Source organism: Aulostomus chinensis, chromosome 10 (genome assembly GCF_037954235.1).
Source record: "Aulostomus chinensis isolate RoL2024-O1b breed Wild chromosome 10, RoL_Achi_v1.0, whole genome shotgun sequence".
Lineage (NCBI taxonomy): Eukaryota > Metazoa > Chordata > Actinopteri > Syngnathiformes > Aulostomidae > Aulostomus > Aulostomus chinensis.
The window spans coordinates 5607477-5626973 of record NC_141329.1 but is presented as its reverse complement, the minus strand read 5'-3'; the positions used below and the strand labels follow the sequence as shown (position 1 = coordinate 5626973).

Sequence of the window (19497 nt, the reverse complement as noted above, 5' to 3'; positions counted from 1 at the left end):
CTACATGGACCCATGTGACAAAGCTCCCCATTAGTCCACTGCACACTTATGTAATAATAATAATAAGCATATTTCTGAATAATTATATGTAACATGAATCATAAATGCCAAAATAATGATTTGTGACACATGAAAACTCAAAGGTCTTCAATCCACACAGTGTGTTTTAGGGGTCTGAACAAACATGGATGACGACTGCAACGACAGCCTACATTTGTTTCTATTTGTGTTCCATTTATTTGGTTTCTCTGGATGGATTGTCCTGTTCCCAGTTATTTTTATTACATGCCAAGATACACACTCACTAGCTCTCCGAGTCCATGCCTGTCCCTTAGTATTAGTAATGATTTCTGTGTATTTGTGGACAGTTGAGCACTCATAGACCTCCCCCTGAGGCTAGACCTTTGAAACACGTTGCAGACACTTCTAATGACAAAGGCAGATACACTATCATGGCCCAGCCAGTGTGCATGAAAACACAAATATACAACTATTTACACATGCAAAACACAGACACACATACACTGTATGACTCACTCCCAAGGCTTGTACTGTCTCTGTGGTCTCACACACACACACACACACAATGTCTCTGTGAGTCACTCGTTGCAGCTTCATCCCACTTCTGTACCATAAGATTTCTTCCTGATTCTGTCTACTGTTCTTTTCCTCCTTCTGGTCCTCCTTTGTCCTCCATCTTTCTGTTGTGCAGAGCTGCCATTTCTGCATGCGTTAGCCACACACTAACTAACCACTGTGGCTGCTACTTCTTCATCCTTCACTCGTTTCTTACCAGCCCATCTTTCCCCTCCCTGTCTTGTTCTAATCACATCCATGTCTCCTGTCTTCCCATTTCCGGTAGTACAAATTACAAAATTTTTAGGGCCACAGTTACATGAATTAAAACAGGTTATGATGTACCGTCCCTTCAATTTGTACTTGCAATTTACATGTAATTATAGTGTGCGATTTACTGAGGCAGCAGCTGGTTTCCCAATTAGCACCTGGTGACCTTCCCTATAGAATGTGAGGGTAAAGCAGGGCTCATCCATCCATTATTTTCCAATTTTCTCATGTCAGCGTAACAGCAGGCTCCTATAAAGCCACGTCTAAATGGCGACAGGTTTCCTGGCCAGATGGAATATAATGTATATTCCAATCAGCCTGTTGTAGATCAACCCAGGGATTCCCCTAATTGGATGTCCCTGGAATATCTCCACTGGGATGTTCCTAGGATGTTTCCCAACCATATTTCTTTCCTTTCAAAGAAGGGCCAGCCCGAGTTCGATCACCTGTGTCTGCGGGCTCATTCTTGTACTCACTACCTACAGCTCAGGACTGTAGAAGAGAATAATGAAAGCTTCACGCTCGGCACCACGTAGTCCATAAGCGGTTTGACAAGCCTAAAAACAAACAAACAAACAAACAAACAAACAAACAGATAATTGAGACTCAGTATAGAAATATAGATGCATCTTTCAATAACCTAGCATCGCTGCAGCACTGTCAGGAGCCAATAGAATGTTCCACAATAACCTGAAAATAAAAAAGAACAAGAATAAAAGGTCAGCTGATCAATAACTAAAACAGGCTATACCTATTAAAATCAATGGAATTAGGAGGCCTTGCCAGTGGGGCCTATACAGCTTACAGTATCTTATCTTGTTTACCCTGAAATACAGCAAAACATCCAACTAGCATGTAACAGCCACACCACGCACCAGTGGATGAGCAGTCCCTGGTGAAAAAAATGTTAATTTAAGTTTGAAATGTGTGTTTGTGTGTATGTATGCGTTCTTGAATAATATCTTCAGAGGCAGCGTCTCTTGCATTGTTAGCATCTCTCTCTAGTTGTCTCGTTTGTATCTAAACACAAACTCAAAATGTAGAAAGCCATTTTTGAGGATTTATAGGTTTATTTAAATTAAATGTCAGTTTTAATTTAGCTTTAATTCTGTAATCCTCCCTTATTCTGCCCTCATTATACAGCCAGAAGGCATGAGACATGATTATTTTATCACATCAATATAAATCATTTGAACAAGGCTTTGATGTTTGATTTCTATTAAAACTGATTTTCTCTGGTTGATATGCTACTTTTTTCATGTAAAAGGCACCTATCAGGAAATGGTTATACACACTTATGTACTTGTAGACATGTTCAAGTGCAGATTTCTACATTGAAATGATATCAACCGGTTAGTGGACAGCATGTATACATGCAGTGTCCCCTTAATCATTTTTTCCTGTATTTTTAGATCAGTGTTTGCATGTGATTGACCATCTGTATGAATTCTTGGAAGAATGACATTGGGGGTCTTCCTCTTTTGCGTCTATTTTCTCTCAGGAGTACCGTTTTGTGAGCTGCGGGAGCATTTCGGAGAGGAATTCTTTGGCCTCTGCTTTGAGGAAAACGAGCGAGTGCTCCGAGCTGTAGGCGGGAACCTCCAGGACTTTTTCAATGGGTTTGACGCCATTTTGGAACACATTCGCACCTCCACGGGTCGCCGTGCTTCATCTGAGAGTCCCTCTTTTCAGTGCAAGGATCCCTACGAGGAGGACAAAGGGAGAAGGAAATTGGACAAAGTAGGAAACCGAGGAGAACGAAATGAAAGGGGGAAGGTGTTGCTTCTTCATTGTTTCAATCCTGCCCCCGTTGTTGGATTGGTCATGCCAGGGCTGATCAGAGCTGTTGCCAGGCGGATCTTTCATTCTGAAGTTGAAGTGGAAGAAGTGCCACCTCTAACTCCCTTATTGCCCAATGAAGATGCACAACACAGTGATGGTGACTCCACTACACCCACTCCGACTGCATCCCCCACTGCCTCACCTTCATCCTCCCCATCTCCACCCTCTACATTCCCAACCTCTGTACCCCCAGTATGCCTGTCCTTCCAAATCCAGGAGTCATCTCCCCCTTCCCTCTCTTCCCTTCCAAACGCTGCCTCAGTGGGCTCCAAGAGGGCCCCTCTCTCCCTTTCCACCAACCCCAGTGATCTGCGCATCGGCCTGGCCACGTTTTGCCGTGCCTTTCCTTTTCACCTTGTTCTGGGCCCTCGCATGGAACTACTGCAGCTGGGAGAGGGGTTGAGGAGGCAGGCTCGCATTGAGCCTCATCGGAATCTCTCATTCAGGGACTGTTTTGAGATTGTGTCACCCAAGATGGAACCTTCGTTTCAGGGCATCCTACTGAAGCTTGCATCACCATTTACCATCCGCACCAGGCCTGACACAACACAGGCTGGGACCAAGGAGAAGGTAAAGCTTTCAGGCCACATAAATGGAGCTACTGCTCAAATCCTACTGTTTAACACACATTGTAGGGAGGAATTCCAGTAATATAAACTAAAATGCAGTTCCAAAATATAAAGGAATACTTCTGCCATTTTTTTGATACAACTACAAATCTCCTGGGGAGAGCAAACTTAATAATAAATTGAATCAAGACACGGCCTTTGTTGCTACAGGCAGATTGAGCTTCACTGTCATCCAGAAATGATTAAAACAATGAAAGAGCTGTGTTGTTGCACTGGGGGACGTATGAGCCATGCTAGATTATGATACAAGGGGCACTGCTGGGGAACTTTAGCTCTCTGGAGGAAAGCTCTATCTCAACTAGATTCTTCCTTGTTTGCACTGATGTATGGACTGAGTGTTTTCCATAGTTTATGGTTGGTGATGGTGACCCATAGTTCTTTGGGATAGGGTTAGGGTATGTGGCATACTGGAGTTTTAGTTGCTACAAATTTGGTTGTTGAATCACCACACGTCCTCATTCGATGATGAGAACCTAATTTAGCCTTTAAAACTTCAAGTAAAAAGCGTCATCTTAGTACTGTGCGTTAATTGGTGATTTAAATAAAAGTCACATTTTTTTTCAATTTACTCACTAAAAATGCGATGCATGAATTTGCTACAGATTAACAAACGCCGAGGAATTCTTATTAGCGGTAGGGTATTTTTTTGGCTATTGTTAAAGTTTGTCTGCAACATACTCTAAAAGGAATATCACACTGTTGGTCATAATGTCTATAATGAATGCTGCTCCACTGCCTGTTACTCTGCCCCCAGGGGTGTCTGTTATGGGAGGACCAGGGTTTGAATTAGTGTGAATCAATCAATCAATCAGCCAGTGACAGACCCAAACACCCTCATGCTGAACTGCACTGACAGAAACAAGATTGATCAATCCAGCTACCGTGCTGTTCTATATACTGAGTGTGTGTATGTGTGTGTGTGTGTGTGTGTGTGTGTGTGTGTGTGTGTGTAGGTGAGAAGCCATGAAAGGTTAAAACAAGCAAAACCAACTTCTCTAAGAACTACAGGCTGTTTAATCTCTCATAAAACATTTTCTACAATCCACTTGATCTAAATAAACTGACCGGATGTGATTCTGCTCACTGGAGAGACGACACATGACTTGTCTAATCCGTGCATTTTATCATCTTAAGCGTCTGAACTCAGTCACTTACTGCTTCTTCTCAAGTGCACATTGAGTTTCACATATGCAGGGAAAACGTTGCGCTGGATAGCCTGACAGCACCACTGCAGCACGAGCAGGCTGAGGACAGACAAAACACTTTATAGAATATAATCAAGGAAAGATAATATTTGGACGTGCTTCGTTTTTTTGCCAACCCTAGTAGAGATCTTCAGGATTGGCCCACAATGTCTCTAATTTATTGTTTTATTGAGAGATGGATAGAAATCAGGTTGCATGGATGTGGACCTGCAGCTCTCACTCATATGGACAAAACAACTCTATGCGCAGAAGTTTTGGTTGATTTAAATCAAATGGAGAATAATGAAATATAAATTAGTGAGTGTGGCAGTCTGATAATTGTCCTCTTGGTGAGTTACATCTCTTACACTTTAAAACAATTGTACCAGTCGCACTGGTGCAAGATAAAAATGGTTCACCTACTTGAGCGATGGCCCCTCTGAACAATATTGCTTTTTGGAATAATGCTGAGTGGCATAAACTCTCCCAGCCGAAGGTCAAAGATGCTGCGGTTCAAACGCTTGTCATCATGTCATGTTTTCCTTCCTTGCTGTAGGCTGTTTGCCCTGGTGCAAAAATAGTGCCAGCCTTTCTCACAGGGCCCCCGTAGACCGTCATAAATAAACCTGACCTTTATTATTAATACATTTTAATGCAATAATCTTTTTTAAATGACATTTCTCATGGTTATATAATATGTAATTACAAAGTCTACCACAACTTGGGAACCTGGGGTTAGGAGCTCTTTTTCCCCAGGGGTTTAGTGTTGATACTGTCAAACACAACTACATACAGTGGGCCTGCAATTGTGTGACACACAATGACCAGACAGCACATTCCCTCAGGAGTAGCAGCCGGATGGCCCTCTTCACAGTCCCATCTGGAGTACCACCACAGTAAAATCTCCTCTCAAGCTTTTATCTTCTCCCTGTTACTCTGTCTGTCTTGTTGCTTCTTACTGCGGTTGTTTGTCATCTTTTTGACGTACCAGTAGCTCTCCTGCTACCCTCTTTCACCCTGCTTTTTCTATTCCACCTTGGGTGCTTCACTGAAGGTCAGAGCAGATAAAAACAAGTATTATTGATCAAATGAAATACATCATTTGTAGCTGCTAAAGCTCAATTAGACTTTGTTTGTCTGTTTGTTTGATTGTTAGTTAGTTTTTTAGTTTTATGTCTGTGCCTGAAGGTTTTTTGGGGGGGAATCAGCGAGATGTAATTGACATTAATAATTAATTGGAAATGGAACAGAATATGGCAATTTAAGATAAGCTTAAGAATCAGCCTTTGATTTTGTGAAGCCGCATCACATTCTTACTCATCTCATTTCTACCCGGCGCTGCCTCCAAGTGCCAAAGATCATTCACCAATGAGAAATGTAAGATGTGCATTTCGGCATGCTTGTTTTGCTCTTTGGATACAGTATCACCTAGGCAGCGTAGCCGAAAACCAAGAGAAAGAGAAGGATGGCCTGACATTTTCACTAGAAAGGGCAGCGAGAGGAGGCGACAGGCCAAGGTAAAGAGTCGACACTTTGCTGCGTTGCACTGTGTGTGTTTGAGTGGCCTGTAGTGGATTTTCATTTTGACTTCGTTCCTTTCTTCACCCAGGGACATTAGCTGTGCCAGAGACATCCAAAGTCCTACTGAAAAGGTCAAATACCATCTCTCCCACTGTTTAGTGTGCATACAGTGGTCAATGCCGGGGGGGGACACAGGTTGCACTGTCAAAAGCTTTTTTCTAACTAATGCGTGTCATCTCGAGTGTCACATTCTTTACACAAATCCTGCTTTCTTGACCAACACAAGTGACAGTGAAGTAATAGCACTCGACAGGCATGTTGTTACACGACTAAACAATTTTTTGTTGTTGTTTCCAAACAGTCAATTTTGAGATACTACATCTTAGTAAAAAAAAAAAAAAAAAAAAGTATGGGATGCATGCAAAGTTAGTAGAACATACACACAGCTAAATGTTTTACTGGTTGCCAGATACTTGAGATAATGCAATCACTTTTTGACGCACATATATAAGTGAGGTCAGCTAACATTAGCTATGTGCTAGTGGGCTACTGTGGCTAGCTGTTACAGTAAGGGCTCTGCGGAGGAACAATCAGATTTTTAAATCTCTAATGTCACACTGCTTATTGTACAAATGCAGCCGGTTTACAGGTGTGGGGTTCGCAGTCGGCGGTCGCAGTCGGCGGCCTGTTCACCTGTACACGTGTGCACCTGTGTGGCTGAGAACAAAGAGAATCTTGACATTAGCACCACCTTTGATCTGTGTGTAGATAAATCACTGATCTGATGGTTTGTTTGTTCAGTGGAGGGTGCTTTGAAAATCCCTGCCCCCTCCGTCTGTCTACTCTGGCTCCATATAGTAAACAGAATGAATGGAAAGATAACAAAGAGCATATCAACCAACTAACATTGTCGTTATATTCTTAGTCAGATTGTTGAGACAAAGACAGTTGAGTGAGTGATGGGTGGATACGTCACTCGTGTATTCTACAAGCGTTCAGTGGGTTAAAACTTGACCACGACAAGAAAAAGAGCTGCCATCTCATAGAATTCCATTTGAATTATGTCTGATTGTAGCAACACCGGGAGGAATCATGTCTTGTTAATGAATGCAAACAAGTCTTTTAACCTGGGATGAGATGTGATACTGGTACAAATATGCCAATATCAGCACACATTCTCACTGCAAGTGACCCCCACACAGCCGGTCAAACACCGTGTGATGTGGGTGTGAATGTTGAAGCGCACTTGTCACCAAAGTAAGAACTAAGCAGTGTTTCCAATAAATAAAACTCTCTGGAGAATCGTGAAAAGAATGTAGCTAAAAGGATTTACGGTTCCTTTTTGTTACATTTTGGGATTTTTGTATAAATCCTAACTTTAATCAGAACTTTTGTCATTTGGAAAGGAAATTGTAACAGTTTATGAATATGTTTTCAAGAAGGTGCTTCATCTTAGTAAACCACCTTACGACAGTTACCCTCTGAGGGAGGAAGTAGAAATGCTCTACAATTATCTGACACACTTTCTCATTTCCATATGTTTCCCCATTAATTCACAAAGGTCATCTGTTTTCTTGTCGGGCTACAATTTTCATTTGATGGAGACCACAATTTTGATCCCTTCCTGCCAACTTTTCAGTAAAATGCAACTAAGTACGTTCTATCATTTTTTTTTCTACCTGCACGAACACTTTGAAACCTCATAGGTGTGATGCTTCTCTATGATATTTGTGTTTTAAAGCCCACTCATGCATCTAAAGCAGGACAACACAAGCACATCCCATGCAAATGTTGTTGTTTTTTTAATGTTGTATTTATCTTGGCTACATGCTGTGTGTCTGTGTTTGATTGTGAAAGTGGGATTTAGGAGTACAGCACAGTATAGCCAGGGCTGGACAAGATAAGAGCATTGCAACATTGTGTGTGTGTGTGTGTTTCTGTGTGTGTTTCTGTGTGAGGGGGGGGGGGGCAGATAAGGATGAGAGGGGCTGACTCATTGACTCTTAGCTGCTCAGTGCATGTTCATGCAAATGAGAGTCTGTTGACATGCCAGCGTCTACTCACAAAAGACTACCCATTAGCCGGCCTTTCCTCCTCCAGCTATCCCTCTCTTCATCTGTCTTTTGTTCCTCTTTCCCATTTTTCAAGTACAATGTTTCGCTTGTCTTCTGTTGTCTTGTCCTCTCCTCTCTTCATCACATATGTTCATAGCAACCCTAACCTTTATTATTTGAAAAACTGTATGTGTCAGTTTTGCAAGATAAATATCTCCATGCTGAGGAAACACTGGTCAATGCAAATCTTGCAAAAGCATCATGGTGAATAGAATTTTCCGCAATTGTTGCGACACATTTCTTGAAAACTTCTACGGTTTTCTTAAAACTGTACACACAGTCAGATCGTACTTTTGATACTTTGACTTTTGCTTCATGTACTCACAATTATGCATCACAAATTTGTCATCGTGCAAAGTGTGTTTTAGTGAGTGTGACTGTGCTAAGAGTTTTGCAAAAGGGCTCAATGAGATCTGCGAACTTTGTCTAGCATGGCAAGAGGGATGGATTCAATAACTGGTTCAGAGAGCAGGGCTTAGTGTTTTAGCAATTAAGAAAAACTGAAATAGTGCATTAGTGAATACAGATAAAGTGCAGTAGGAGTACAGTATAAGAATATTTATTTAATATGGAGAAGTGTTATGAGTTGCCAGATTACTTGGGAAAGAATGTTTCTTTGTGCTGACAATGCAGCGACCTTGACGATCTTGTATACGCTTGCTACCAAGAGACATGTTGTTACATGCTGACGAGAACGCAGCATACTGAGCCCACCGTGTGTTGTGTATTTTTTCACCTGCTTTTGTCAAAACACATTTTACATTGTGTTGACTCATGCCCTTTTGTTGCCCCCCACACTCACTATTTTTTTTCTTTTTTCCAGCAAGCAGTTTTCAAGTTTTTCTGTCGTCTTCTCCCTTTCTGTCCTTTTTGAGTTCAGCCTTTCCACATCACCCTGTCTCATTCTCATCCCTCCAAACTGTACCTCTCTTTCAGCATTTTTTCTAGTTTAACCAATTTTTTTCTGTCTCTCCTCCTTCATTCACTCGCTTCCTCTTTCTCCATGCTTTGATGACAGAGATGCAGGCAGAAGGGAAGGAGAGTGCTGAGTTAAACAGAGATGCACAACTAGGCCAACACAACTGCCTCCAGAGATTGAGTGTGTGAGTGTGTGTGAGTGTGTGTGTATATGCCTGTGTGTGTGTGTGTGTGTGTGTGTGTGTGAGAGAGAGAGAGAGAGAGAGAGAGAGAGGGAGAGAGAGAGAGAGAAAATAAGATAGAGAATGAAAATGACAGAGTAACAAAGACAGACATTGGGAGTAAGGTAGTGAGACATTGGTATAATTATACCTTCTATGATTAGAAAAGAAAACACTTGGATGTGAATTTCAACTTCTGTTGTGAAATAGTGGCACAAAACAATAAAAGTATTCAAAGTAAAACCAAAATACCCAGGAACCTTGAAGGTGACCTACTATTGTTGAATGCTTTTCCTAATTTTCTGTCATTACAATTATGTTTTGGATGTTCACATTTATGCGGCCGTCCTTTAAAAAAACTGTGATAGACACGGAGATTTAATCCCTATTATATTCTTTTTTATTTCTATTTTAGTCACAAGCACAGGTTTCTTCAACCCCTCCAGGCTTGTCAGTGTGACTTAAAAGTTTTTTTTTCAAACTTCTCTACACAGGATAAAACCGTCATCTCTAGTCAGGACCGTATTACTGAGATGGCCTACAATTTGGTTCTTGGGCCTCCTCACCAGCAACAGGATAAGGTGAACCTCTGGGTGCTGTCCCTTAGCAGGCTTCCAATCACTGGCCAATCAGAAGAAAGTGGGCTGATAGATAGGAGGAGTCTTCATGCAAACTATGCTAGCAGAGCTGAACACAAGCAAAATAGGCCCTCTTCAATGGCGGCCACCTTGCAGGGGGTTAAATGACACATCTGGTGGAGGACATGATGAAGTTGCTGAGTAGCATCTCGTGTTCATCAACCTCACACCATCACCTCACACTGTAAGAGTCACACATTGGACGAAGCACAACCTTCTTTGTGTAGTGATTCAATAAACTCCATGGTCTCTGGTCGAGACGAACGCACCACTGCAGGACTTTTCCTCACACATCAGTACAGACTTGGAGTCACAGACTTGAAACGAAACTGAGAAATGTGAGAATGTTGCTTTCTCATTCAACAAAATCTATTTGTCCATTACACGCACGCACAATACAAACATACGGGGGACATCCTCTTTTGTAGGAGCCAGTTTTATTTCAAGGGTAAAAAAGTAGTTTCACATATGCAAGGTTGAAATTACAGGTTAATTCTCATTTCTTAAAACAGGGCCCTGTTTCTGTAGATCAAGTTCTGTTTGTTTTTAAAAATCGAATCACTATTCCCATCGAGTAAATCTATAAAAATGGCAAATGATAAAAATTATTGTAGCAATGTTGTGGGGTTTCTCAGATTGCATTATTTATGTGTGCAATGTTAAAGGATAGAAATTATGGCAAAAAGTATTCACACAAAGTGCAACTATACAAAAATATGGATAATGTATGAAGACATATTAAACCTTTTGTCAGGTATAACAGAGTAAATGTTTCCAAAGAGAGTCAATCACAACAGAGGCACACGCAATAAACATCAGTGCAAGCAACATTAGCGTTATGTTATAGCTCTCCTGATTTTACAGTCTCCATGGAGATGGTTGTTAGTATGTCAGGCATGTAGGCCCTCCCACTTGGCCAGACACAACCTCAGGAAACAGCAGCTCATGTTCAACGTCTGACTCCCACTGCTGTATGTAATTGTGTGTGTGTGCGTGTGTGTGTGTGTGTGTGTGTTTGTGTGTGTGTGTGTGTGCGCGCGTGCGCACTTGCATCAGTGAGTATTCACATGCATTTTTGTGTGGGTGTTTGGAATTAATACTGGTTAAACTCCAATATTACACTATGACTACTGCTGTGTTTGTGTGGCAGCTATGATGCACCCAATACACTAGTATTTAAAATATTTGCTACACTATCGTGTGTGTGTGTGTGTGTGTGTGTGCTTATCTGTTTGTACCAAATGAAAGTCTGTCAAAAAGTATTAGGTGTGTGCTGAACTTGTGCTGTAGGCTGCGTGTGTGCTTGTATGTGTGTTTACATGTATGTTGGTGTTTCTTAGAAACGGGGCAGTATGTATGTGCTCCTGTTGGATGTACTGTGTGTGTGTGTGTGTGTGTGTGTGTGTGTGTGTATAAAGTCTATGTATTATGCAGACCTAGGAGAGCCTTGTGCTATAAATAAAACAGGGCTGCAGTGTGCTCGCTGGCGGAATAATCTATCTGACACTATGGAGGAAGAGAGAGAGAGATAGAGGGAGAGCGGATGGAGGAGACAGAAAGAAGAAGTGCTTAGAGAGGGAGAAAGTGAAAGACGGGCAGGACTTGAAAGACAGGTGAAGATCCAAAGAGATGGGCAAGAGAAATTAAACACAAAGAAAAAACGGGCAAGCAGGAGAGATGGAAATGGTATGGGATGACGAGTGGCGAAGCTAGCGAGCATCTTCCTGTAGCGAAGATTGACATTCCTTTTCTCGACCTCTTGTTGGGTGATGTGCCATCCAGACCCATTTCAGTCTCTCTCATCTACACCTGCAAGGAACATACTCAGCAAAAACCACAAAACATACTGCACATTCATCGGCATCACCATCCATGCTATTCTCCACTCATTAAAAGCAATCACATCTTATTACAGGCCTGCTGTCTGTGGTGAAACAACTGCTTGTTTTCAGTTCAAATGACTTTCCCCTGCAAGTCATGTGATAAAGGAGCGTAGGTCAACTATTTGTGGTCCAAGGACATTTGTGTGGACATTTATGACGATGACAGGATTGTGTTACTAATAAGTAGGACACCTTTTTTTTTTGTAAGGCTTTCATCCATATAAGTCAGCATGCATTATAAATAAAGTCGTCCCTCGTTAAAAGGCTTTAGTCAACTAAGTCATAGTAATCTGCTGTTGCTATCATTAGTAGTGTATAACATTGTGTGCATTTTTGTGCACGTGCAAAGCGAATCATTGAACTGCTTGTATTCATAGTTGTTGCTCATTGTTCCAAACAGGATTTAAAGCATCATGAGAATGCTGGAAACATTTGGCATCAGAGACCCTGATCACATTTTTGAGTGTTCAGATTAATCCAGCCAGTTGTCTGCATATCCATGGATTCCTTCCTAGCCGACACTAAGGCCCACTTGATGAGGTTAGAAGGGGTCTTTCTCCCTGGATGTTCATTTGTATTTCTGTCATCACCCTAATCATGTTTTCATCAACATATTGGGATGTACACTGTAAAGGATTACATCAAAACATTTGATGGAAATAGGGACATTTGAAAAAAACTCTCCTCAAATATTGCAAAAAAAGGTTTCATGCTTGGAGGTTTTTGCTTTTTCAAAAGAGAGTAAATGTGCATAATGAGAGTTTTTTGGTATAGAAACTCTTGAGCCCGCGTGAGTGACCGGCTTCTCTCGCCGCTGCTGTTTCCTCAGCGATATTCCCACTCTTTGTCTTCATCTCTGGGCATCATACAGCATGGCACTTACTACTACAAACTACTCTGTAGCTGCCAAAGAACAATTACAATTTTCCCAACTGATAGTAATTGCTCTCCATTTTTCACTAGAGGAGTGCTGCAGATCTTCTTCATTATGTGGTGAAGCCCTGGACGATGTCAAAGATGTGCATTGTGTCGCAGTGTATTAACTCCAGACTAGTTGATGGAAACGCCAACGCTTTTTGGCAACATTTGCAATGTTTGCTCAACATTTTCTTGACAATTGAATGAAAACATGGCGAGTCGTTACAAAACGCCTTTTTGTCTTCTTTATGTTATGTGCAAGCCCCATCAGCGAAGGAAAGAACTGAATTTTCAAAAGCTTTTGAATATATCGGTGTTTATATTTCATAAGAAAAAAATAATAAGGGGAAAACATGATCAACTGAGCTTTTCGCGATGATTAGTTTTTACAAATTCAGAGGTGGGATCCTGGAATTTTTAGCAATGGTGGTAAAATCATTGTAAACAGCTAAATCGTGTACCTTGCATTATCGGTCTTTGGTGCAGTTTCATGACCAAATGACCTAATTTACTCTTCCTTGATATGTTTACTAAGAGCTTGATTTACATTTCATATCGATTTTCAGCGCCAGTTACTGCTTCCAGCTCAGGCTTTATGTACAGTAAATATCATTATTTATCTGTTGATGTCCGACATTAGAGCATATCGGAGAGAGATAAACGCATCAGCCAGATGTGATGTCCATAATAATAAGATGATGTCAACAAAGACAGACTATTCATCACAGCAATGCAAATATCAGAATCCATTATTTAGTTCCCTTTCTTCTTCTGTACTCACACTGCAGTCTACAAATAATCATTACATTCATAACTCTCTCTAAATGGGCTCCTATAATAAACAAAAAGCCTTTCTTTATGCAAATACTTTTGTGAGAATGCATCAAACGTAGTAGCTGACCTTATGAATTTCTGTTTTCTCTCCCGTGTGTCAGGTCATGGAGCTGAAGGGTCAGATGATCCACGTGCCAGAGTCCTGCTCCCTGATGTTTCTGGGTTCGCCGCGTGTCGATAAATTGGAGGAGCTCATGGGCCGAGGCCTCCACCTGTCAGATATCCCCATCCATGATGCCACGCGGGACGTTATCTTGGTGGGGGAGCAAGCCAAGGCTCAGGACGGCCTGAAAAAGAGGATGGACAAACTAAAGGTAGAATGTTGGCCAGTTAATTGATCAGAATAGAAAACAAACAATTGGTGCAGGACCATAAATTGTAAGAACGCAACAGTGACATAATGTGTTTAGTGGCATCATGTACAGCACAGCACAGCTGTTAAAGCCAACGCATCAGCTGTACTGACGAGTCAAATCTCACAGTTGCTGTTTTAAATTCACACTGACTGGAGGAACGTAGCTCCTGGGACTTGCTCTTATAATTTGCTTTCAAAGTACCCATGAGCAATTTACTGAGTCCTGACCCAATCCCATGCATCTGCTCTCAGCATCAGCTCTCTCGCTGCTGCTACTCCCCCAGGCCACTGTCAGAAATAGCTGTATTCTACTCAAGTTGCCTGCGTGAACAATGGTATAGCACAGCGTCAGACGGACTCAGAGGAGCCCGCCCACAAACAGGAATAAGCCCTTACACACACACACACACACACACACACACACACACACACACACACACACACACACACACAAACACACACACACTCACTCAAAAATAAATCAAATACATTTACGTGCAGCAGCAGTTTTAATTCGGTGCGGTACTCCCACATCCCAGCATCGTTGTCATCATCAAAGCAAAGCACACATAACAAAACCTCCTAATCTCCCTCTCTTTTCTCTGCCCCCCCCCCCCTCTCTCTTATAGGCCACATTAGAGCGGACTCACCAGGCTCTGGAGGAGGAAAAGAGGAGAACTGTGGATCTCCTTTATTCCATATTTCCTGGTGATGTGGCCCAGAAACTCTGGCAGGGTCAGCCAGTGCCCGCTCGCAAATTTGATGATGTCACCATGCTGTTCTCGGACATCGTGGGCTTTACTGCTGTGTGTGCACAGTGCACACCTATGCAGGTCATTTCCATGCTGAATGAGTTGTACACGCGCTTTGACTACCAGTGTGGCATTCTGGATGTTTACAAGGTCAGTAGCCGAAAAGAAGCCAACAGCCTTCTTTTACCTGTTGTGACTGCATGGTTGTTTATTAGCTCACTCAAGTACACAGTAAAGTGCATGCACCATAGAATGAATTAATTTCCTGGAAGTTAAATACCTTGACAGGGACAAAATGAGTGTGTGTTGTTGCCCTGCGTCTGTGCTTGTGTGCTGTCATGAATGTTGTGTGTGCTCATCTATGAAAAATATATTGAAATGCAGGACAAAAAGTGACCTGGGCGGAGGAACACTCCATTATTTATTTCTTTATTTTCACTTTTTACTCAAGTGTCTACTTCTCATTGACATCATCATTGATGTCCTTTCACCTGGGACAGCGGCACAAACTGGCCACTTTCCCATCAACACAGGTCTTTTCCTCTGCAGATCAGATATCATTTACACCATCAGGTGCTTGGAGACGAGGAGATACAGAGAAGAGTGTGTGTGCTTGTGTGTATGGGGAGACTGAGAATGAGTTTGTGTGTGTAAAAGAGAAAGCTAGAACAGAAGGACATGGTGGGGGGGAGATTGAGGAGCCCATATGTTGCTATTGTCATGGTTACTGTCTAAATGACTTGGCCGGTGGAATGCCTTAAATGAGAGCAGTTTGTCTCCTTGTTTTCCTTCTTCACGCTATTTTTTTCTCCTCTTGTGCTAGCTTTCTTTTTCCCGGTACCAATTGTATCAACTGCCCTGAGAACTACAGTCGCCCAGTCCTTCAGCTGCAAATGCACCATTAGCACATCCATGGAGCTCCTTGTTTAGGCGTCACACTTTCATTTGGAAGTAATTCCTGAACACTGACGAACATGTTCCCTGTGTGTCGTTGGTTTCATGGCCAAAAAAATACTGTCATTTGTCAAGGTTTTTGAATGAGCTCATTTCAAATATATATTAACCATATTATCATTCTATAAAGAGAGAACTTTATCTAATTAAAATCTTTGTAAGAAATTCACAAAATTTTTCTCTCTCAACTGTGTTTCCTTGAAAGTATTTGAATGGAGCAGACGTGTTTTCAAATGAGGAAATCTTTATGATCTGGTTTTGTATTAGTTATGTATGGAAGGCAACAGATGGAGCATTTAAATAAATATCCAAGAATCAAAATGAAGGTCAGTGGCTCCACCTTTGAGACTCACAATGATTAAAGATGAATAACAACAGCAGCCTGTTGTTCAGATTATACCATGATGAAGTGCATTACTGTATATTCGTCAGTTTTCAAGTTTAAACTGGCTCTACTCGTTTCTTAAATTATATCAGTTTCTTAAGCGCCTTTATGCCTCAGTGGTTCACAAATCACATTACAATGTTGCCTCGTTCACCCACTCACACACACTCATGGTTGCCATACAAAGCATCAACCGACTCATCAGGAGCAATTAGGGCTTCATTAGTTTGTACAAGGACACTTTGAAAAGATCAAACCAGCAATCCACCGATTACTAGATGGATGCCCTCCCCCCTGAGCCTCACGCTTATTGACACTGATACTCAGTTCAGTTCTCCAAAATCTTTGATACTCTTATTAACATGGAAAAGGTTGTGATATAGGTCAATAATTGAATAACCTTCATCATCCTAGGAGGGATCCATCCCCTGGCTGCAACTGTAGCGATCTGTGTCCGGATGTGACTGTTAAGGATTCCTAATACTCAGTGGAGTGGGTACGAGCAGCCGGATGGCTTTGTGGTTCACAAATATTAATTTATGTCTTTCCTCTGTTTGTCCTATAGATCGAGACCATAGGTGACGCCTACTGTGTGGCCGGAGGACTTCACAAGAAGGTTGATAGTCATGCCAAGCCAATAGCTCACATGGCTCTGAAGATGATGGAACTCTCTGAAGAAGTGCTGACGCCTGATGGGAAACCCATTAAGGTGACTTTTCTCTCTTACAAACCTGACATAAGGCTGGATTGGTAGTCATGTATGTTTTTCAAGAGCGTAGACTAGTGAGTCGACTTCTGATGGTTTTCACCCCATCTGAGCAAGCTGGTGCGGTGTCGTAAACATTGTTCAAGACCAGATTGCGAGTAAACCGAGGATGGTTACTGTGAAACAAGTTCTTGGGAAACTGCTCCCTCTTATTAGCTGGTAGGCTGTAGATCCAGACGTGGTTTGGATATTTTCATCTCAAGCAAGCTGCTTCCCCCCTTAATCCAGACCCAAGATTAAGATGGATGGAGACCAGCGGAAAGCTGCAAAACTCTGGTCCCCAGAGGAGGAAGCTTCATCCCCATCAGCATGCTGAGCCCAGGCTGGTCCATTGCCAGAAAAGACTCTGAGGCAGATTGTAACGTTACCCAGCACAACGTTCCACCTAACCTACAATTCTAGATTCAGTCGGGCCGACTAAGAAGCACATTTGGAAACATAAACACCAGCAACTGAATGAATGAATGAATGATGAAATGAGAAATACGTGTCTGGGGATGTGAGTCTCTGGAAGCAGTGAGGCAATTCATATTAAAAAGCTTTCCTGGAAGAATTTAATAGCTTTTCAATATATAAAAACAAAATAATAATTTTTTTTCATAACTATGAACAAAATTGCAGCTCTCTTTCTTTGTCTCGCTGCGCATCCATGCGTGTGTGCGTGCCAGTCAGAGTCCTGAGTGTATCAACCTCCCACACGTTCCTTGACGGACATTTAGCGGAAACGTTTTCTAGGTAGATCACTCTTTCGTCAGTGTATGTTAGCTCTTGCTCGTACATGTGCTGTACTAGATGTTATATCAAGTTCATTTTGTTGATTTTTATTTTCCTTTGCATATCATGAACCGTGTACTTTTGCAATGGGTTATGATGTACATTTAAATTTCAGATTATAATTGCTCATACTGCACTCGCTGGCAATGACAATGAAAACATTGCAAGGATTGGAAAGTATGCAGATTCCTGAGTGCTAAGTCTATGTTTGCCGTGGATTTGAATTCAACAGTTTATGTTGCCACTTTATTTAAACTCTAAATTTATGGTGGATGACTTTCTGGAGAGGTAAGCTGCCCTGCTGAAGCAAAAAATCAGCAATTATTGCAGGAAATGAGTTGAAACGTCTCATGTCCATTCAGTAGCATGAAACGGGAAGATGAGATGTGATGAATTGACGTCTATAATGAGTCCAGCCTCGGTCAGGTTGACCCCCCCCACACCTTGGCCGCCTTGGTAGCTTGGTGGGTCAGGGTGCCCGCTGGCAGTGTCACGATTATCGGTCAAACTCATTAATTTAATACTTTTTTTCTACTGGCTTGACTAAAACCCTCAAGTTCAAAATAGTTATGTGAATTTGTTCCATTTTCTTCCGCTTATTCCTATTAAGGGTCGCAGGGGGGTGGAGCGTATCCTAGCGGCTACGGGTGAGAGGCGGGCTTCACCCTGGACGGGTCACCAGTCCATCACAGCACCAACACATATAGACAGACAACCATTCACACTCACAGCCACACCTACGGTCAATTTAGAGTATCAGTCAGCCTCGTCCCCTCTTGATGTCTTTGGACTGTGGGAGGAAGCTGGAGTACCAGAGAGAACCCACACAGGAACAGGGAGAACATGCATGACTCCACACAGAAAGATCCCGAGCTTGACTCGAACCCGGAACCTTCTTGCTGTGAGGTGACAGTGCTAACCACTGCACCACCGTGCCGCTGTTAATTTGTTCATGCTAGCTTAGTTTTAACATTCGGCCATATTCAGTCATCACATGACGAGGGTGGTGTAAAGTGGCGTGGCCTCTTCCCTAATTCCTCCCATTTCTTCCTGTTGATGTTTCATCTGAACTGTGTTGTTTGCTACCAGCTTGCTAGCTCGGAGTTTGTTGCCATTTCAGGTTTGGCGGGGGGGGGGGGACAGCACAAAATGAAGGTGGTCCAGAATCCTGACTGAACTAATCACTCAATGGCAATCTTATAGTCGCAGTGTTGTCCCGTTAGACCAAAATAGTTTTATTAAAAGATAAGCTCATCCCTGTCCTTTTATGTTGCTGACGTCACTTTGTATCTTTTCTCTTTTTGAGCAAGAGAGCGAAAGAAACACAGCTGAGTAACAGACAGGACACTGTTCTGCGTACTGTTTGCTCCTAACATTGTCCATTTGTCCCGAAATAGAAAGGCCTTGCCAAGCATTTTTGGACTGCTCTCTTGCCCCTGTCCCCTGTGTCCCCGCTTTCCCCCTCCTCTCTCTCCTCTGCCCTTCACTTTTACTCACACCTTGCTTTTTCTTTTGGTATTTTGTTCTTTTTTCTGCATCTCTGTTAAGCTCTCCTTTTTTCTTATCTCTATTCCCCTGGTGTTGTTATAAAGGAGAGTTATGGAGATATTCAACACTTCAGCTTGATAAATGTTCAGTGAGTGCACTCAACTCCAGCCAATGTTGGACTGTTATGCAAACTAGCATGAGAGCTGTGAGGGGAGAAGAGGGTTAGAGGGAGAGAGAGAGAGAGAGAGAGAGAGAGAGAGAGAGAGAGATCAGTACAGAGAACTGTATAAATGTCGAGGAGAAGACATAGAAACCTAACATTTAATCAACAGAGCACTGCTGCTTTAAATTCCGGCACAAGTGTGTTTGCTTGTGTTTATGAGTGAGTGAGTAGGTGTAGATATCATGTACATGGAGCTTTATTCTCATTGACTTGCGCCTAAACTGAACATTGTTTTGCAACAGAAAAAATTGT

The 19497-nt window shown here is 42.1% G+C and overlaps 1 protein-coding gene across 2 annotated transcripts in view; it reads left to right on the top strand.

Moving 5' to 3' along the window:
* gucy1a2 (guanylate cyclase 1, soluble, alpha 2) overlaps nucleotides 1-19497 on the top strand; it is a 40779-nt gene that overhangs the window by 11201 nt on the left and 10081 nt on the right. For both annotated transcript variants that reach the window (XM_086215741.1, XM_086215743.1), the window contains exons 4-7: nucleotides 2348-3258; nucleotides 13650-13862; nucleotides 14533-14805; nucleotides 16560-16703. In XM_086215741.1, the coding sequence (XP_086071867.1) occupies nucleotides 2348-3258; nucleotides 13650-13862; nucleotides 14533-14805; nucleotides 16560-16703 (1541 nt within the window). The remainder of the gene's footprint in view (nucleotides 1-2347; nucleotides 3259-13649; nucleotides 13863-14532; nucleotides 14806-16559; nucleotides 16704-19497) is intronic.